This window comes from Nasonia vitripennis, chromosome 3 (assembly GCF_009193385.2).
Source record: "Nasonia vitripennis strain AsymCx chromosome 3, Nvit_psr_1.1, whole genome shotgun sequence".
Lineage (NCBI taxonomy): Eukaryota > Metazoa > Arthropoda > Insecta > Hymenoptera > Pteromalidae > Nasonia > Nasonia vitripennis.
In genome coordinates this window covers 15,114,978-15,135,808 of record NC_045759.1, presented here as the reverse complement: position 1 = coordinate 15,135,808, position 20,831 = coordinate 15,114,978, and the positions used below count along the sequence as shown (strand labels likewise).

General features: G+C 41.4%; 1 protein-coding gene across 1 annotated transcript; it reads left to right on the top strand.

Moving 5' to 3' along the window:
* Positions 1–3,976: 3,976 nt before the first annotated feature.
* On the top strand, positions 3,977–16,300 carry LOC100119952 (progestin and adipoQ receptor family member III). The gene is made up of 8 exons (XM_016984727.3): positions 3,977–4,231; positions 8,658–8,827; positions 13,591–13,775; positions 13,864–14,020; positions 14,104–14,256; positions 14,330–14,609; positions 14,681–14,845; positions 15,062–16,300. The coding sequence occupies exons 2-7, from the start codon at positions 8,684–8,686 to the stop codon at positions 14,818–14,820; spliced, it is 1,059 nt and encodes a 352-aa protein (XP_016840216.2). The 5' UTR covers positions 3,977–4,231; positions 8,658–8,683; the 3' UTR covers positions 14,821–14,845; positions 15,062–16,300.
* The last annotated feature ends 4,531 nt before the right edge of the window (positions 16,301–20,831 follow it).

Below are 20,831 nucleotides of genomic sequence, written 5' to 3'. Positions count from 1 at the left end.
TGCGCAAAATTCAATCTAAATTTATTTGTAATTATTAATTATAAGTCAACTATTAAGTTTGCTTTGATATAACAGGAGTTATCGATGCGTCATCTATGGAAGAGAACATCAAGAAGATGGCAAAACACTATAGAAAATTCAAGCTGGAAACTTTGTCGGACATCGGCCTCTATACGTCGGCCACGCAATTTTTTCACCTCGATTTGCGTAAACTTTTATTACGTAATTTTAAACGGTGTCGCGATACACCGCTTGTCTGACCGTACGTCGAACGCTTTAGCGATTTGGGATTCAAAGAAACAAAACATTTGCATCGAGTCACCGCGGAGAGACCTAGAACGCCTCCCTCGATTGACATTGAACTTCGCTTTACGTCAGGATTGTTAAAATCAAAAGAATGACCCCTCGCTTGCTGTGGCTATATGCGTATAATACGTATACTCTCGTGTTTATTCTTGACCGATCATTCTTTTGATTGACACCCATTTGCAAGTGAAATTATTTTTATAGGGATTGGATTATGTCGAGCACTTTTGATCGTTACGTAAGAATCTAGCAATGTGATTGTTAGATGTTTTTCTATTCTTGCTTGATTATTCGATTGATACGTGCGGAAATTAATAACGAGGAAAAACTATAGCTGATATATTTCGATGAGTTTTTAAAAAAACTTTTGTATAACCAACGAATAATCGCCGAGAATTACTAAGATCGTTGTAGCTGTATACAACTATACAAATACTAATTATATGAAATAGAAAAACAAACTACACTAGGTAACTTTGTTATCTCGAAACAGACGAAATCGAAATATGTTCGATTGATATCGATCAAACGAGTCGAAATAAATGTTTGGTATATGACTGAAAATGGTTATCTGATTTGCATTTTTGTAAATTAATTTTAATTTCTATACGGAAAGAATAATCTAAGTTGCTTGAAACAAGACTTTCATTTTGGTTGTTTTGATATTTTGATTATCCACATACATTCACGTTTTAGCAAGTGTTCTTATTTTATAATTAAAACGCCATAAAACTCTGATTCGACAGAGTCACTAATTGTGCATTAATTATGGTTATATAATAATTTGGCGTTACTCATACATTATACGAACAGTGTACTAATTAAATAACGAATGCTTTTAAGTTCCAAAGAACGCTACTACATTGCGTATGATTAACCGATAGTAAGTAATTTACTACACATTTAATATTATAATTATATAAACCGTAATATATTCAGTTCGTTGATCTTGGGAACAATTTCTTAAGATCAATTAATGAGTTCTAAGTATAAATATTTAAAATACAGAAGCATACAAATATGCTTCTAGTTTCGATAACTTATTGTTGTTGATATGTTTTTTAAGCCAATGATAATCGTTGAACAAATAAAATAATATAATATATCTACATGCGTATATAGCACATAATGCAGTAAGATTTCAATGAGTTGGATGAAATTAATTAAATCTATCATTGGACTAAGTATAACTATAATTGATAATGAGATTTTATAACTAATGAAGTATTTTTTATAGATTATACGACACTATTCGAGAAATACAATATCTACACAGGTGACAATTATAACAATTACTTTATAAAAAATACATGTTACATAAACTGCAGTATTCAGTCACTATATTTATATAGTATTCTTGTGTAAAAATGTTAGAAAATAAACGTTAATTATAAGATGAAGAGATATCTTGTTATGCTAAAAATCACAACCACGATAACGTTGTAAAAATAGCTTGGACATTTCAGATGCATAGTGTACGTCGTCAATAGTCTTCGAGCACTACACTGGACAATATTGTCGCCACGAGAACCATTGCATAACACTTCTTAATGAATCGTATTGTCTACTAAATTAGTAAATCATCACAATCGAGTCTGTATACATTGTTGCTGGTCGACCGACTTAGCTGTACAGAATTCATTTGAATAGCCATCGCGTCAACACCAATATTTTCATTCATTTCATCAATTTTCATGCAGTCATCTTTTTAATCTCCTGCTTCCATTCACGCAATACTGCGCGACACGCATCAGGAAAAATTCTTTGTCCGACAAGGAAATATCTTGATGGGATGCATGGAAAAAATTAAAAAAACTTCTGGAATATAATTATTTTGTTCTTCGATCTTACAAACGAGGAAAAAGTGTTAATTTAAAACGATCGGAATAATTTATAGTGAAATGTATAATTTCAAGTAGAAACTGAACCGGACTAGTCACACACTTTTACGAGGATTATGGAAAGTAATTTTCGATAACATTATAAATTAAAATGAATAATTTTCTTTTCTTCGTGTCGCATCTCCTTTTCGATCATGAGACCGGTACGGTAGCTTATGATTGCAATCGTTTCTAACAGCCATAAGACACCCACTCCCTTAAATCTTCCTCCAGTGAAAGTAGTGACTTAAACACATAGCCTCAGATACTTTTATACATTCACCCAATTTCCATATATGGTCACACTATCTTAGACTTTTTCAAAGTTTCTAACAAATATCACATATAGTTATCATCGAAATCATCACATGCGTGTGAACAAATAATCTTCCAACATCAATGAAAAATCAAATCCCAACTTTAGTGCTTAATCTTTATTAAACGAACAAAACAAGCGCATAGGCTGGATCCCAGCACACATAACGTTCGCCAACGTTCGGCCATAGCTCGCGTAAACTTCCACGTTCAACAATCTCAATGTGGCTTTCACGCGCGCGCGGCGGCTCTTGTGCGCGTAAGTCCGTTTCCTACTTCCTTATAATTCTCTCCGAAAAAGCCAGCTCCGCTCACCTCGCCGCAAAAGATATAGACGGACAGATACATCGCCGCGCGCGGCTTCATAGCTCCACAGAATGTCGCGGGACGCGTGTAGTGTACACGAAACATACGAGGCTCGGTGAGAGTGAGCTCTGACGTAACGTCGAGAGGAAAGACCCCGAGAGCTTCGAATTATTGCCTCTTTGATTTCAAGTTATATACCTATACACTGTACGATCGAGCTACGGCTCGTTACTTGTATCCAATGCGTATGGGAGGTGTTTTAGATGGGCAGGGAGAGGCTGAAGAGAAATTGATTGAGAGTTGCTGATGATCGGCTCTGCGCGTGTGGTTTGGGATTTGGCGGCAAAACGTTTGAATTATTTAAATTGAATTGAACGTATTGCAAGTGATTAATATTTTTCCAAAATGTACATTGATACATTCCCATCGGCTTTCGATCTCTTACTAAAAAACCATAGGATGAATGATGTTTCGTATTGGTGAACGATCCGAAATAATCCAAGATCTTATGATCAAAGTCTCAGAAAGAAAGAGAAACGGAAAGAGAAATGGGCCCCCACTCTTACGTTCTATTACCTCCGAGTTACATAGTTGAATCAAGCTGTTTCTACCATACGAGACTTTCGGCTATTTTATGCGTATACCCCTTTTAAGTACACCTTCGCATCGTGAACAAAGCAATCGTGTCTCTTTCCCTAAACATCCTTTTTAAACAAAAACATAAACCTTAATAAAATCCATTCCCAACACAATGGCATCCTCAAAATCTCACCTAAAACTCTCTAAAAACCTGATCAGCCTTTCGCGCATCTCTCTCTCTCTCTCTCTCTCTCTCTCTCTCTCTCTCTCTCTCTCTCTCACACACACACACACACACACACACACAGCTCAGCGAAATTTCACTGGGGAGGTGGCGAAGATACCTTACTTACACAACGATCAGCCGCGGCAACAACAACGGCATAGCAGCGCGACTCCGCGCGGCACAAGAAAGAGAGAAAGGAAATCGAGGCTCTCCGCGTGTCCAGTCGTTGCGCTTGCCGCGCGGGTCCATGCACACACGCGGTACTCCACTCACATACATACACACAGATACGAACACTCGGACATCGAAGCGAAACTCCCCGCTGCTTATACACCGAGGCGAGTATAGGTAGCGCGCGGCTTATTCGCCGTCGCGGAGTCGCGAGCTCAGTGCCAGCGATCAGCTCGTGAGGTTCGGTTGCTCGCGCCGACGGTGTGCAGTGAGATTGAGACACGTGCATTGCAATACCAGAGAGAGACGATGCCGCGACGACGATAGATGCTGTACCTCTGAGTACCGGCTCTGTCTCTCGGTTCGTCGGGCATTTCACGAGCCCGACACTCGTCTGTGTCTTTGGAGAACGCAGGACATTTTCTTCGCTGGACCAGAAACGCGCCAGGTGAGTCGTTGTGTGCTTTTCTTGGAGTTCGATGTACTCGCTTGTAAATCGTCGAGTAGTTGACCGGTTACTTGAAATCGTATAAATATCGCGGATAAGGTGTTTATCGTATTGACAATGCATATCGCTACTGCATTTTTAATTGCACAGTGTCCTCTGCGCCGAAGACTTTGGGCAGTTAAAAATTTAGTGCTCGTACAAATCACTCGGAGACGTTAGCATATATTTTTAAAACCTAGAACGAAATCTAGCCAAGTCGAGTCATGCAAATTACCTGGTACTGGTTTCCGAGATCATTAGAATAGTGACGAGGAATTAAAGAGCAAAAACTTATACGATCCCGCGCATCATTATAAAATTAGCTCGGTGGAATTTTCATCGATCAAAAGAAGCTCGTTATTTCGTACGTGCCACTTCGACCGATCGCAAGCGAAGATTGTTTACTTGTCAAATGAGTGTAATGCAACTAATCCTTAATGTTGTCGACTTTTTGTTTGGAAGTCCGAAAGAAAGTGGATCCAACGCAATGTTGACAGGCGACTTTCGAAATTCGTTGTTTCGGCGATTCGCTCGGTGCACCGTAACATTCTGCGAAGGTCTTTAGAGAGGCTTTCTTGTCTTCTGGCTTTTTTTCATCGCGCGCGCTGTATAATTTCTTTCTCAACTTCGACCTCACAAAAAAGGTTATACTTTTTATTATTCATGGATTTTTTTACTTAATGCTAGTCAGTTGAATCAGAAGAGTCGTTACAACTAAGAATCAAAAACTTAAGTCTTTAAACTCATCAAGTAAACTTGAAACGACGTTATTTCTGAAGACTAGATACTTGCAAAGATCAACGGCATCTGAAAACTTCTCAACATAATACGATTCACGAATAGAGTCCAAAATCATAAAATATATAAACATTGAATAAAATGAGTACCTCAATATGAGAACAATGACGTTCTGCGCAGCCATGACTTTTGCGACCTTTTCACACGACGATCCGGCGGAATATGTATGTATTTCAATAGGATGCGTTAGAAAAAATTTTGGTTACGCAACAGCGCATCTCATTTTTTTTTATTTTCAAATCGACGACGAAGCTCCGTAAAGAAGGTTTGTCGATTATTCGAGTGTTCTTTTTTTCAATTTGTTTGATTTAATTTCCAGTACGCACACACGTGCACGCTCTACATTCGATTGGAGATTAATTTGATTCTCAACCTATAATTGCGACATTGTTTAATTAGAAGATTTTTTGCGTAAATTTATCCCCATAGATATAGTTTTATCTGTGACCTTTCGGAAATATGAAGGAGTACAAAGTTCTGAACGTTTGTGATAATCTAATTTCTACCAAATGAGATAATTGGTTATTTTTTTCTGTTCGCCTACATATACATCATTAAGATAATATTTTTTTTCTTCGCCGATAGCAGGCCTACGCACACGCATCTATAACTCGTCAAAGTAAAAAATCGGCGTTTGAATATATATATATTGGCTTGGAAAATCCCCGAATTTAAAGACTCGTGCTATATCCTATAATATAATTGAGGTTCTTATAATGATCCAAAACATTTTGTTGTTTACATCGTTGCGTATAATAGAAATTTCTTGAATAAAGCCGCGCTTGAAACGATGCTCCATCAAAGACCACAAAGATACCGGATAGGCCGTGCTTGCCAATCAAAGCTGGCTTTTACATTTACCGATCCGCAGAGTAGTCTTCAACGATCACATAATTACCGCTTGTTAAGAGCCCTGAAGGCTCAACGAAAAACGTAACATTAATTTCGTTTCGATTTTGTTATACCTATTATACCGAATCTAAACTTGGAAATTTTATTCGATCTTCGATCGATATCCGTAACAGAAATCTATGATTTTCCATCGCTTCCTCATGACTACACTTGATACTTCATCGTCAAAAAAAGTGTTCCAAATGTATGCTATTCTAAAACGATAATCCTATCAACACCCTATCTCATAAAAACAATATTAATAATTACAAAAGTAAAATACTTGTCTGCAGAACGTTAAACGCACAAATTTCCATAAATGATTGTCGTTGAACGCACGAACTTAAAAAAAAAACAACTAATTGCCAAACGCTTATAAGCTCGCACGTTATTATCCTCGCCAGTTTTTTCGCGTTGGTCAACCGTTAAACATCCAAACGCAGGATACCGTTGAAAAGTGCCATCGACTCCGACGAACAAAGCGCCAGTTTTTCGAGAACCAAAGCCACAATAGACAAGTAGATAATGTCCCGACGCGGTAAGACGTAGGTGATCTCGGTGATAACCCGGCGATCGACCTGTCTTGTGCGTAGGTATATATATCTTCCACAGCAGCACATTTGCCGGGCTTCCGACGCGGAGGCCTTTGTCAAGGCCGGACTTTGCTCACACCGTGTGTGTACACCGCGTTGCGTATATATCGCGCGATTACCAAAGCCGGAACACCGAGGTTGAGTTTATACTTGCGACAGTACACTAGTGTGTACTGGCTTTTCTTTTTCTTTGTAGGGACCGGCCGTTAACTGTGAATTTCTGTTGACTGTTTCTGGGAGTCGTGACTTGTTTGTCTATCTGCGCGCAAAAGCACCTGTGGATCGGTAATTAATTGTTGAATAACATAGGGTAGGAAACGTGCGGAGAGGAATAAAGTGTATTCTTAGAGGGATATGAAGGTAAAAATAGCTCTCGGATCGGTATTCAAATCGGTTACTCTCTTCCATGCATTGTTTGCTTATAGCCGTCCTCGCACATGTGCCTATTAATTTGAATGCGAAGTTGGTTTGTTGTGTACACACTATACTGCTCGATCGCAATAACAAATTCCGTTCTAAAAAGCTTCATCGATAATTAACCGGATATACCTCCTTTTTCTCTTCGATAATATTTTCAGCAGCCCAAAAACGGATTACAACCGAGCAGTTTTAATCCCGTACGATGAATCCCAGTCGGCTATACAGGCACGCATCCTCTTATAAAATATAATATGTGTGTTAGATTCAGCTATAGCCAGACTGGGGATATCTGGGTGCCGACTCTCTCTCTCTCTCTCTCTCTCTCTCTCTCTCTCTCTCTCTCTCTCTCTCTCTCTCTCTCTCGCGTGTCTGATACGTACCTATGTATAGTATATATGTGTGCGCGGTCCCGTTTCCTCAAAACTTTCTCGTAGATTGCTGCAGCAGTCGCTCGAGAGATCGGAGAGTATAGCCGAGGTGAGAGTGAACGGAAAACTCACCGCATTAAGCGGGGAGAGAGAGACTTCCTTTTTGCGCTGACCGCAGTGTGGGTATACTGCCCGATGTGTCGCCGCGAGAAGAAGGCATTTCGGGACTTCTTTTTTATACCCTTTTGTTTGCTGTGTGTATAAGGAGGTTTGTTTTTGGATGCGGTGTTTGGAAAGGCTGGCACAGATTTTAAAAGGGGTACCTCGATTAAAGCGAACGAGTTTCGGTTCGATATATGATAGTGTCATTGCTGAATATATATGCTCTGGGTTTTTGCACTTGTATAATGAAAATTCGCCCGAAGTTTACGTATTCGTGGAAATTCGAGTAGAAAGTGAAGTTTTTATAGGCGGTGTATATAACTTTGAAGATATGCAAAAAGCTTTTGTGCAGTAAAAAAAAAAGAAACCTTTTATCCGCGCACTGTTGAAATTAGTTCACACGCCGACTGCACAATAATCTCGAAAAACAAACTTTCCTGATTTTACACAGACATCCTTCGTATACGCACTGTACAATTTCTCCGCGCGCGCGCATTAGAAAGTTTTTATTCTAACGCGGATTTACGTAACATTTTTGAATGAGCAGCGTATATTGAAGTGTTTTCGGCTCTGAGTAACGCCTAATTGATGAATACAACTGACGCTTTTCCATTAAGAATAATCAAAAGGCGCGAATTGCATACAATAAATTGATAAGGAAGATGGCGTTCATACACACCTTAGATTTCTTCCGGTCACGGCTAATTTAACTTTCGAACCATCAGAGGTGATAAAATCTTTTCCGGCTCGCGCTTGGATCTATGAACATGCTTTTCCGCGGTAAAAGAAAATGAAAAAATAACTCTCGCAAAATTCATTCTTCTCGTCAATTGCGCGTATATTGTGCAACGAGAGCAAAAGCGATCAGCCTCTTTGAAGCAGGCTCTATTCGAATGTTAAAATGTTTGATCTGAATGCATGTGGCATGGCTTTATGCAGGCCAATGACCTTAATCGGAACACTTTATCAATGAAAGTTTTCAAGAGCGTTTTCAACGCCCATACATTCACAATACACCGGGGGCAATTGTTGTATATTTTCAAAACAAAAATATGTGCGTTGCGTTGTGTACTATAAAAAAAAACGACCTATTTTAAACAACCGTATTTCGGGAGGTAATGAATGTCGGAGCTATAAATTTTCTGGAATTCGCAGGTGTGCGCTCACCAACGGCCTTACAGATGATGAAAATACTGCCATGCGTCGAGGAGGTCACTGACGCGCCTCGAGATGACATCGTCAACGAGCACCTCGTGCACAATAATAACGCGCACGAGAAGCCAAAGCCGCTTGAGGAGACGGAGGAGAAGCCGCACGGGCATCACGTAAGATGACTATATATAATTTTCTTAATTGTTTAAAAAACTCAGCTGCACAGATGCTCGTACTGATTCGTTGAAATTGAATTATTGAGACATTGTTTAAATATCCGATAAATAGTATTTTTTTTTAAATTCTTATCTCCGCGCGTATAAAACGATACACTGCAATAATAACGCGAAGCCTTACTTCAGTGTGTGCTATACGCGCATGATCAGTCACGTTCGCTTATAGACGTGTAGAGCCGTTATAAGTCAATGGAACATCACCTCTTAATTTATTATGGAATGTACTCAAAAATGCATAACAATAATATTGATTATTTTAACGATAACGTTTGTTTGCCTACCGTCGTTTATTATGCAATTATTATTAACAAGCTTTACGTGCATACAAGTGATATTTTTGTTGTTCGAATAAGTTGTTTGTATTAACTTCTGAAAGTTTAATTTAACCAATGCTAAATTTCAGAAACCATAGAGCTTTATGTGATGAAAATGGTAATGTTTTACACATCTATACAAACACGTTGAACTTAACCTTCACTGCATATGTTAATGAAGCCAGTGAAAGTGAATCCGTCATCCGAAAAATTTCTCAGTCCAGTCCTTCATCCTCTTGTATCTAAATTTCGAAAGTAATCAAACGCTGATCACTACTCTCCGCGTTTGGATCAGTTATGTAATTATATTCATGTATTCCAGTCGGCACAGACTTCTAGAACTGCTGTGCTCCAATTATCGGCTTCTTTAGAATCACATACCTTTTTTTATTTGGTATATCTTGCGAAAACTGATAAATTCGCTGTGCTACACAGGAGAAATATTCTGTAACAAGGAAAACTGAAGTGATGCGTACTTAGATTCCAATGGAAAATTATAATATATTTATCATATAATTATTAAGAACATAATCATCAAGGACAAATGATCGCAATCTTTTGCTTCATTGATGTTGAAATATTGAACAAACATGAACTCTGACAGATGTCACGTATTCTATGCATGATCGAAATTCTGAAATGTAGATACCCCTAACTTCGTGATTTGATAACTCTGAAAAACGTGTTCCTGATAGTGTATATTTATTATCATGCATTCAAATATTGGCGAACTACATAAGTAGTTTGAGCATTTTCACCGGCGCGTTTTCTCCTTATATACCCATTGCTTCGGACACGCGTCTTTTACTTACTAGGTTGCATTGCAACTGTTGCAATCGTTACGCTTAGTCCGCTACACTTCCTACTTCAACGCTAATAATAAAAATTAAGAATTTATCATTAATACCATTCGATATATTTTAACAATTTACGAGGTTTAGCATCGTCGACCCGACTTCAGTGAGTTGAAATTGTAAATAACTCAACAAAACTGAAAACTCATCCTTAATATCGTTATATTCCAACTAAACGCGAATCAACGAGTAGCATCTCCGTTTTTCTGATAAGTCACTTAGTTTATGTGTGACAGGTCGATGAAATTAAAATTTATGAAAGTTAAAATGACTCGGCTGGTTGGAAAACGAAAGCTCATAGTCGTTTCACAGTGTTACAGGGCAAATCTTCAGTAGCTCTCGGCTCCGTCGGAGAAAGTCCGAGGCATATTTCGGTGATTAGGTGTATTCGCGCATATTTCAAGGGGTTCGCGAGAGATATGTATTCCGTAGAAAGCGAAGTATGGCCATGAAATTCAAAAGTAAAACTTTACCGAGCACAAAAAATGCAACAGCGCTTCGAATTCATATGCCGTTGCGGAATCTTTCAACTATATCAATGCTGTCATTACATCTGCATTGACGATCTTTTGTATAAAAAATATGTATAACTTTATAATGATACTGAAAAATGTGGAACTAAAAAAGGCTACTTTTGGCGCAAAAAAAAGTTATGTTATAATTGACGCGCTGCACTATTATCTTGCTTGTATATCGCAAATCATTTATAGTCGAGTAAATAAAGCACTAAAGACGGCCTGACTGATTTTTTGAGCAGTAAGACAGATCGTAATGCGAAATTTTGTGACCTAGTGTAATTAATTACTTTTTTTGAAAATGCATTATTGCATAAGTAATAAGCATTTTAAAATTGCATTCCGAGGACACACTAAATAAAAAATTTACAACTCGGTAAATATTGATGGAAATGAGTTCAGTTTTGCTACTCGGGAGTTTTTGGGGTCGCTGAACACGAATATGGCAATGGCAACGGCCTCCGAGGTACCTGGTGCCCAGAGTAGACCGCATGAGCGTCGTCTCCGAGAGTTTTACGGAAAATTGTAACATAGCGACTAGAAACTCGTGACTCGGGGGTTTTCGAGATCGTAGAACACGAATATCGTGATGGCAACGCTCCCCGATGTACCTGGTGCCCAGGGTTGACCCCTGTTGAAAATATATACCTGGATATCCAGGCATATACTTTCAACAGGGACAGTATTAACGTCATCTGGACTCATTTCCATCAATATCTACCGAGTTGTAAATTTTTTATTTAGTGTCTCCTCGGAATGCAATTTTAAAATGCTTATTATTTATGCAATAATGCATTTTCAAAAAAATAATTAATCACACTAGGTCACAAAATTTCCAGACGCTCTGACGAATCGAATGCAAAAAACCGCATTACGATCCGTCTTCCTGCTCAAAAAATCGACAGTCTATTGCTTCATTTCCTCAACTATTAGATAAGAACGTCAAGACGTGTTTTTGTCAAAACTTCGAATGCTTTGTTTTGCCCAAAATCCCAAATAAATTGGCGAACCCAGAGTCCACCCGTTACCCGTATAATTTCATAGCCATCATTATCTCCAAAACAGTATACCAAGACAGCGCGTTACTTAAAAAGCAATTAACACACTAAAATCTCACAGCTCTTCTAAGGAACAACTCGAGAACACTTCCAAAATCATCGGCAAATTCCGCATAATACGCGTGCTTAAAACTGGCACTAACATAACGGCTATTCCCGCTACATCCGCGCAATTAAAAGCCGCACAAGAAGGTGTGCGCGAGGAAGAGGCTATTCCGATCGAGAAGCGATGAATTTCCCCCGGCGAGAGAGCTGCCCGAGGCTATGGGACTTGACATACACACCGTGAGCGGCGGAGGAGATCGTGTCCCGTTGTGACCCACTTCCCTCGCTTCTCTTTCTCTCTGCGTCTCTCTTGCTCCTATCGCGTGCTGCAGCTCTCTTCTCTATGTGTACACATGCCACTCGTACTTATGTATATGCGGACCGTTTATCCGCGAGCGGACGTTCGATTTCGCTGAGGCTGAAGATCTTTTCGAGCGGCGTTATTAGGGTCGCCGGAGAGCTGTTGCCAGAATTTTATTGGGGTCAAAAAGCACTGATGGTTTAAATGCAAAACGGCCTATTTTTCATACATACGAATATATATGTCACACTGATTTGTTGAAGCGGTGACGAATGAAATGCAAAACTTCTCGGGATGTCCTCTTTAGCTTTCTGAAAAAGAACGAAGCGCGCTTGGCGAAAGAAAGTCAGTGAAAATCGAGGATAACGTAGTATCGAGAAGAAGCCATAATGTACAACGTGAAGACAAGCTGCTACTTACACTTATTTTCGCATTTAGATACAGTTGTTTTACCGAAGATCACGTCTCGCTACTGCGCGCGCGCGCTCATGAGATGCAAATTGACCGAGCGATTCATTCGCGCGCGTTTATTTTACGCTACTTTAAGAAGCAACTGCCGTTTTCGGAATTTTACTGTCTTCGTATATCTCAACGTGTTAAATCCTAGATTCGTCGCAAACACGAGTCTATAATTACTCGTAACGCATAAACGTTGCGCTAGATTATATACCGTTCAAAAACTTGATCAAAATCCAGAACGAGGAAAAACTGAAATAATAATAACTCCCGATACACACACGCACCGTGTGTTCATTGACGTCGTCGCGAAATCAGAGACGTCACTTACACACGCGTGCAGACGAGAAAAGTCCGTCTCTGCGAAGGCAATTCTCGTCGTCGCGCGGAAACCAAAGCGAAGAGACTACTGATTTCCACGTAGAGGATACCGCGCGGAATTACGTATGCATTATTTGCCATCGTTCGCTTGTGTTTCATGAGAATAACATCGAGTCGTCGCGAGGAAAATATTGAACATACATGTCGAGTAAGATTCGAGATATCGAGTGATATTTTGTTGGCTCGTGCCTTTATGATTGATTCAAGAATGCAAGTGTTTTAACCTACATTTTACGTTTAAATTGCAATTTAATTGGAGAACCCGCCCGCGCAACTTTATTGAAACGAAAAATCTTCTTCTCGCACTCATGCGTACACCGCGCCTTATCGAATCACAATACACCCTCCGCGTATTATTCCATTTCGGCACGGCTTTATCCGCGCACACAGCTTCTTTATTTCTCGCGGGAATCGCCCGTGGCAACAAGGTCAGGATTTCACTTGCTGTACCGCATAAGTAGGCCGACGACAGCCTCTTCGTTTTCTCTCTCTCTCTCTCTCTCTCTCTCTCTCTCTCTCTCTCTCTCTCTTTCGTTTTATTAGGACGACGCTGCGGCGGAGGCTGTGCGTATAATGCAGCGAGCCGTTCTCGCGCCTAAGACGCCGTTAAACTGTGAAAGATTGAGAAAGTCGAGGAGGCGTCGCCGCTTTTGCTTAAAAGGAAAAGTTTTTGCGCTGAATTGTAAACTCATGGGATTCCTGGGTTTACGGCCTTTCTGACTGCAGCTGGTGGAAATAAGACGAAGGAAGGATTGTAACGATTTGGTGTTTTGCAGCCGACGATGTTCGATCGACCGAGGGAACTAGCAGATTCGCCCATCAAAGGTCCGGTCACCCCAGAGGATGAGCAGCGGATGAGGGTATTGCTGCCGTATCATCTCGCTCCGGAATACTTGCGCTTCAACCCCTTCATCCTCACCGGCTACAGGGGATATCTCACTACGAAGCTGTGCATCGAGAGGTCAGTCGAAGACAATTTGTTGATCTGTACCATTAAACTCATCTAAGAGTTGTAAAATTGAGAAGTTTTGTTTTCCTGCTTATTCCAGTATATTCTGGTGGACGAACGAGACGATCAACATCTGGAGTCACATCTTCGGCTTCGTCCTCTTCTGCGGGCTCACCTTTTACGACCTGTATTTAGTGAATATCACCGCTCCGTTCGGCGACAAAGTGCTGTGTGCTTTACTTTTAGTCTGCTTCCAAGTGAGTTCGAATTCGCGTTTGCGAAATTCTCTCCAGCTGTGTATACACGTTTGTATACTAATCCGCTGATTATCTCGTTTCAGGCCTGCATGATACTTTCGTCGATATACCACACGTTCTCCTGTCGAAGCGAAAAGGATTACTGGTACTTCCTGTCCTACGACCTTTTAGGAGTCGCGCTTAGTCTACTAGCAATTTACATGTCGGGAGTTTATTACGCCTTTTGGTGTCATAAGGTAGTTATAAACATTTCGCTCGGTGTGCAGTGATTTAAACCCTTACATAACTAACAACCATGTATGCTTACAGGGACTCCAGCGCTTTTATCTAGTTACCGTGCTGGCGATCTTCATCGTGGCGATGCTGCTGCAGCTGCCCCGGTACCAGGTCAACGACAACATCAAGCTAGCGGTGTTTGTCGGCTGGGCTGTCTACGGGGTTCTGCCGACCCTTCACTGGGTCGTGGCCATGGGCGGCATGCAGAACCCGGTGGTGAACCTCCTGCTGCCGCGCGTGCTGGGCATGTACGTCATCAGCGGGGCCGCCTTCCTCATATACTTCAGCAAGATGCCGGAACGCCTATTTCCAGGTAGGCTGCGAAGCAAATTTTTGCAACGTGCAAGTTTGCGAGTGAGATATTAATAAGCTACTTCGTTCAAGGCTGCGTGGACTACCTCGGCTCGTCGCACCAGTGGTGGCACATCCTGGTCGTCGCGGCGCTCTACTACTGGCACAACACCGGCATGATGTACGTCGAGTACCGTCTCAACAACGGCTGCCCCAGCTTGAGTCAATTATGACATACGGCCTCTGACGATCCGTCGTGTGAGTATATACATAAAACGAAATTCTTCTCCGAATCCGCAAATTACAAAGACAGACAAAACTGGTCGTAAAATCACTCCTCGCTTTGGAAAAAGTCAAATAACTTTCGCTCGGCTGCGCAGGAGCTGTTATGATTAAAATAACAAGCCCGCAACATAAACGTAAATCAGCCGCGCGTGAGCCGCCCTTACTCACGTTTTACGACGACGTTTACAGCTCCGGCAGTGTTCTCGATGGAGTGCGCCTGCGAAATGGAGAACCGGTGGTCGTCATGGTACCAGGAATCGGTGATCCCCTACTACGCTCAACAGGGAGTTCTCACCTGCCTCATTGAAAATCCTCTCCGAGCTTACGCTCAACTGAAGAAGCTGTGAAGCGCTAACTACGCGAATATACATCTTGACTAGTTGAAGTGTGACCGCGAGTGTGATTTTCTCTCTCTCTCTCTCTCTCTCTCTCAGCGATGATGGACGCTTTATTTATTGTGAACTTGTTCCGATTTTAAATATATGATCGACGACGTTGGCGTTGGCCAGTGCGTGGTCGTAAAGTGTTGTTTTTATCATGATAATATGCGGGAGCCTTGCATAGGCTCCTGCATCAGCATTGTAATCGATTTTTTGAAAATTTGTATTAGTGTGTGTAAGTTGTAAGTATAATCGAAATTCTTCTTGTGCCTGATATGCTAATGCAGTGCAGGAGACGATGATTTATTTTCTTATTTTAATCGGTCTTCGAAAGATTCGTTCTTGTTGGAGACACTTGTTTTTATTTAATTTTGTTATATTTCAATATGTTATCAGTTAGGTGCATATACTTGTAAGATTACTGATAAGCATACCTTCATTTTACTGTAATAGTTGTGTAAATATTTTCACGCGTCGTTTTTCTATATGCTTTTGTAGGAAAGGAACCTCGTTTATTGCTATATTCTTGCGTTGAACTAAAATTCGCTTGCGCCTTTAATGGCTAAAATATTATATACGATGCGTACTGTAAATTTTTATTTTCAACCATACGTTAAAATGAGCATGCTATATTGTAGGCAATTTTTCTCACTTATATGGAACATTTTTCAAACGTATAATGACCTACGTTATCTATCCTCTATTTTTTTTCTTTTGGCTCGAGTTTTTTTATTGCTTCATGATGGATGTACTTTTTAAAGTGATGTAAACGTATAGCATAGGTCTCGACATTCATCCCTTTTTTATGATTTTTATTATATTCGTTAAATAGGTTGTGTGTTAACGGTGATAATGACGTCTGCGACGTTTTAAATAAATCTTTGGTATAAGTACAAAGATAAATCATAATTCGATAACTAAAAGTTTACCGCAGTGAAGTCAGCTGTGTCATAATTCAGATTTGTTTTTGATATAGCTTACGGGCTTCGCTAATTGATTCACAATTGTTACCTTTGTCATTTATTAAAACTGTTATTTATACACATCAGAGAGAATAATTATTGAAACGCCACCCAGTGCTACTCCAAAATTTTGTCGCTACTTGAAGAAGTCGTAAAAGAAAAATCGAATTATTTTTCAATTTCACTCTGAATAGCGCACGGATTGTTCAGACTGTTGAAGGCTAATCTGGCGATTCAGCTTTCTCCGTTATATAACCAAGATTCGTACATTTGAAAGATAAAGCAGAGCTCCAAGTTATCGATATCGCTTGAATTGTGCTCTAAAGTTTCGGCGTTAATACGTGAGATGTCGCCACGTTTGGATTTACCTTCGTAACTTTGGTACTTATAAAGTTTAACTGCGGCATTTTACTTTTTCACGACCTTGACAGTTTTGTTACAATTTCCATCGAATTTTTCTTGGCCTTATTAATGACATTAAATTTTATAAACATGAGAAAAAGTATATTTTCTCGCATGGTCTAGGTTTAGTATATACAAAAAATTAATTATTACCTATAATATTTTTTAATCACGGAAATTCAGCCTCTATACTCCGCGAGATCTCGGCCCCTAAAAGTACGAGCATAAACCACTTACCTGAAAGAGAAGCGAGCAACACCCCCGCACCATCCCTTCCATTAAAATCCACCACCTCCTTCCCTACTTTTTCTTTCCGCAGCTCCAAGAGAGAACTTCCGCCGTCGTAACGAAGATAGCACACGGTCGAGGCGAGCATAAGCAGCTATAAGAGCAGCAGCAGCAGCGGCGGCTGGGAAAAAAGAGCGCGAGAGACGACGATTTTTTATCCCGCGACGGAGGTGCATCGTATACCGAAGGGAGGAAAAAACAAGCTGCGAAGCGGTGCTCGGTGCCGAAGAATTTACGTAGCACTTAATCCGGGCGCTTAGGAGCTGCCCGGCAATATCGCATTCTTGCCGCTGCGCCTCTCGTATATATCCTTCTTTCCTCTCTTTCTCTCCCGGTTTCAGAAGTGCGCCGCTACCCTTCATCGGTATACGAGTGCGAGCGGTGAAAGGAGAGAGGAAGCGTGAATCATTGACCGCGAGCGTTAATCATATTTGCCGCGCGATTTTCCACCGCGTCATAGGGTCTGAGAGAGGAGCTTGCGAGATTACCGAGCTTTTTTATGCCTGAGGACCTTTAGTCGCGGGGATGCGTTATGGCGGCACTTGATGAGGGGAGAGTGGATTTTTCCGAGTGGAGTGCCACTGGATTGATACGAATGAGGTGGGCTAATCGAAAGTTGAAATGTTATACTTGGTATACTTTTTGTGATGATCAGATGGCGAAATTTCAGAAATCTTTACCATCCTCTCACACCTTGAATAAGCGTATATTTATATTGATAGTTATACAAGAGATGGAGTGCACGATAGTAGTATTTTATAAGTAGACTGGACTGTTATTATTAATTTAAATACCAAATAATTTTTGTTCTTTAACACGTTATCGGCTCCAAGCCATATGATAAAACTCTATAATGTTGTTCAAATTAAAAAATTTAATTATATCGAAAATTTTAAGTCTTAAGAAAAAAAAAACAATCGTCATAATTTTGATCACGATGTATTGAAGAAATGATGATAATACAATGATGTTTTGGCGCAAATTTAAGTACCCGCAAGCGCGATCGGAGTGATTACAGCCGCGTGCAGGTCCAGGCGTAAATTTTTCTTCGGGAGCGCTTGTACGTCTGTCTCTCGGAGATAAAAAGAGTACTCGAGAGCGATTATCGAAGCTGATCCCCTAATCGCCCGGGCTCACTAGAGACATTATATTACGCTCTTAATCGCTGCCAACTATATCAGGCCCGGATAATCTCGCGATCGTAAAGTGGTTTTACACGTACGTGCAGAGGAATCTGCTACCTGGACGGGTGTAGTGTGTTATGAATGTGACCCCCCCCCCCTCTCGAGTAATTCCATATTACTTTTTTTCAGTTATCGTTTCGCTTAAGATCGTTCTTACTCGATCAAAACCACTTTGAGATAGTCCCGAGTAAACAAGCCCCCTCTCCAGAAAAAAAAAACAGCTACCCAAAATCCCAACTCCAAAGCAAAACAGCGGCTCAGCCTCACGGAGCACCGAAAGCTCTAATCGAAAAAGCCAATGGAAGTCAAGGCACCTCGCGGGAGAAGGAGACCTACATTCAAGCTCTCGCTATACCGGGACGTATATACGTGTTCGTCCGCGGACTCGAAGATTTCCCAGAGGGAAAAGAGCAGCCGAGAGCTGGCGTCCCGCGACGAGCGAGTGGAAAAATATGAGCGCGAACCAATGCGGCGAGGAAAAGAAGCATCGGTATATACACTCTCCCGAGGAAGCCATACAGCAGGGAGAGTACGTATCCACAAGAGTGCGCGATAAGACAGCAGCGGCGGCAACGATACGACGTATAAGATGAGACAAGCCGAGGGAGAGAGAAGAAGGAAGATAGCGCGCGTGCGCCTCCCTCAGTCAATAAACATCTGGAGAGAAGGAGCCGCCCGGTAAGCCCTGGACCGCACTCTGGATTACCCAGCGCGCGCACTTTCGCCCCGAAGGCTATTTCACCCCCGAGCCGTACAGTATAACGTTGCGCGCGCGCACTGAGACTTTCTCACTGTGCCGCAGCTCTGGTGGGTATGCTCTCCTGGTCGGCGTTTGCCCGAACCGAGGACGACTTGATGGGAACTGTCAGTCCGGACACGTTGACGTCGAATGTGTAGAGGATGCTGGATGAATTTCATGACGCTTTTATTAGGAGCGACGGATTCTCTTTATGGATTGCAGCCCTTTTCGGGGTGTAGGATTGTATATATAGGGATCAGTGCGCGCGGTTATACTTTTCGCGAAAAATTAGCGTAATGCGGAGCTACGGAGATTTGATATCAGCGTGATTAAACTGTGGTAAAAGAGAGCAGAGGAAAGAGAGAGAGAGAGAGAGAGAGAGAGAGAGAGAGAGAGAGAGAGAGAGAGAGAGAGGGAGAGGGCAATGTTACTAATGGAAGAGCCGTGTAAATAAGGGCATGAGCATAAACACTGAAAAGAATGGACTGGAAATAGGAAGGAACGGTGTCGCAGTATACTCGCGCTGATGAAATTATCTACCCTGTATACACACCGAGAGTTCTTGAATTAGTGAAAAAGTATTATTCTGGAAGAAGATTCTCTCCTTACTTTGTATTATATGCTTATATTACCTTTCGAGTGCTGCAGCTATTTTCAACAATTATAACGTAACGCAAGCCTTTTGCAACCGCCGGTAATTCGATGACGCGCTTCGTTCAACAATCCATCTTCCCGACATTGACCAACACATCCAACCTTGTCGAATTTTCTGTGTGAAAACATCGCCAAAACGAGAATACCACGGGCGAACTGTATAAACACCTCTTTTGCGAGCATAATCCGCTGACAAAGCGTTTGCGCAAACACGAGTGCTTTGTTGCGGCCCACAGACATTTCATCGTCGAGCTCTCGCGTGTCGCAATATGTGCATACGTAATAAAATAACAACAGAGAGAGAGAGAGAGAGAGAGAGAGAGAGAGAGAGAGAGAGAGAGAGAGAGAGAGAGAGAACGACGACGACGAAACGAGCCTTGGCTGTAAAAAATAAGGCGATTAGTCGAATTTTTTTTTACGCGCGACGATGTCGAGACAAACAGCTAGCCGTGTATACGGTTTTAATTAGAGAGAAAAAGCTTAGGACAGAGTCGTAGTGCTTTTGAGGTTGCTAATATACCCTGCTAAGTTAAGAGGCTTCTTCGCACCCTCCTTAAGTAAGACGCGGCCACTCGTTCGTTACTTAATTGTAAAAATCCGCTCTGTGTGTAAGACGGCAATCTCTGGAAAAGCTGGAGCTTCTTTTCTCTCTCTTACGTGATTTCGTTAAGTGCGGTAATCGCCTCTTTTAATGAAATCTTCAACATTGCAATTTTACTCGGCGGAGGACGGCGCTTTCGTTTGTTTTCTCGAAATTCGCAGTTGGCTTAGTTTCCGTGACTACTGCGCGCAGTGTTCATGCGATTCGTTATATTGATAAATAATTTTATACTGTTTTTGCTCAATATAACAGGTGGAACAAAATTTCGTTGTCCTTTGAAATTCTCATCGCTATGCATACTCTTTTCGCTTATACTCAAAATCGTCACACTCACCTGCAACCCGCCCAAACGAAGCCCGTAACGAATCTCCCGAAAAAGCAACAAAACAACAGCTAACAACCCCGAAGCAAAAATTCGATCTCGTCAAGCTTCCTGGTCTTCCTCTTGACTTCCTCCTTCCTCTCCGCGGCGACCTCGACGACCGCCAGCACCTTTTTCCCGCGAGGAAAAACTCGCCAGCAAGAAGAAGAAGAAGAAGAAGAAGAAGAAGAAGGAAAGCACAAAGAGAGACAGAGAGAGGGGGACAGCAGCAGCAGCTCGAGTCTCTATGTCGCGGAGCCTCCATTAAATTCATTAGGCCATTAGTGGCTGGTGCCGGTACGCTGCAACCCTCCAAGATGGCTACCACCCCCGGGGTCGCCTGGCAACCAAACTGCTCCGCTGCCTCGAGAGGGAAACGCGGGCGTCG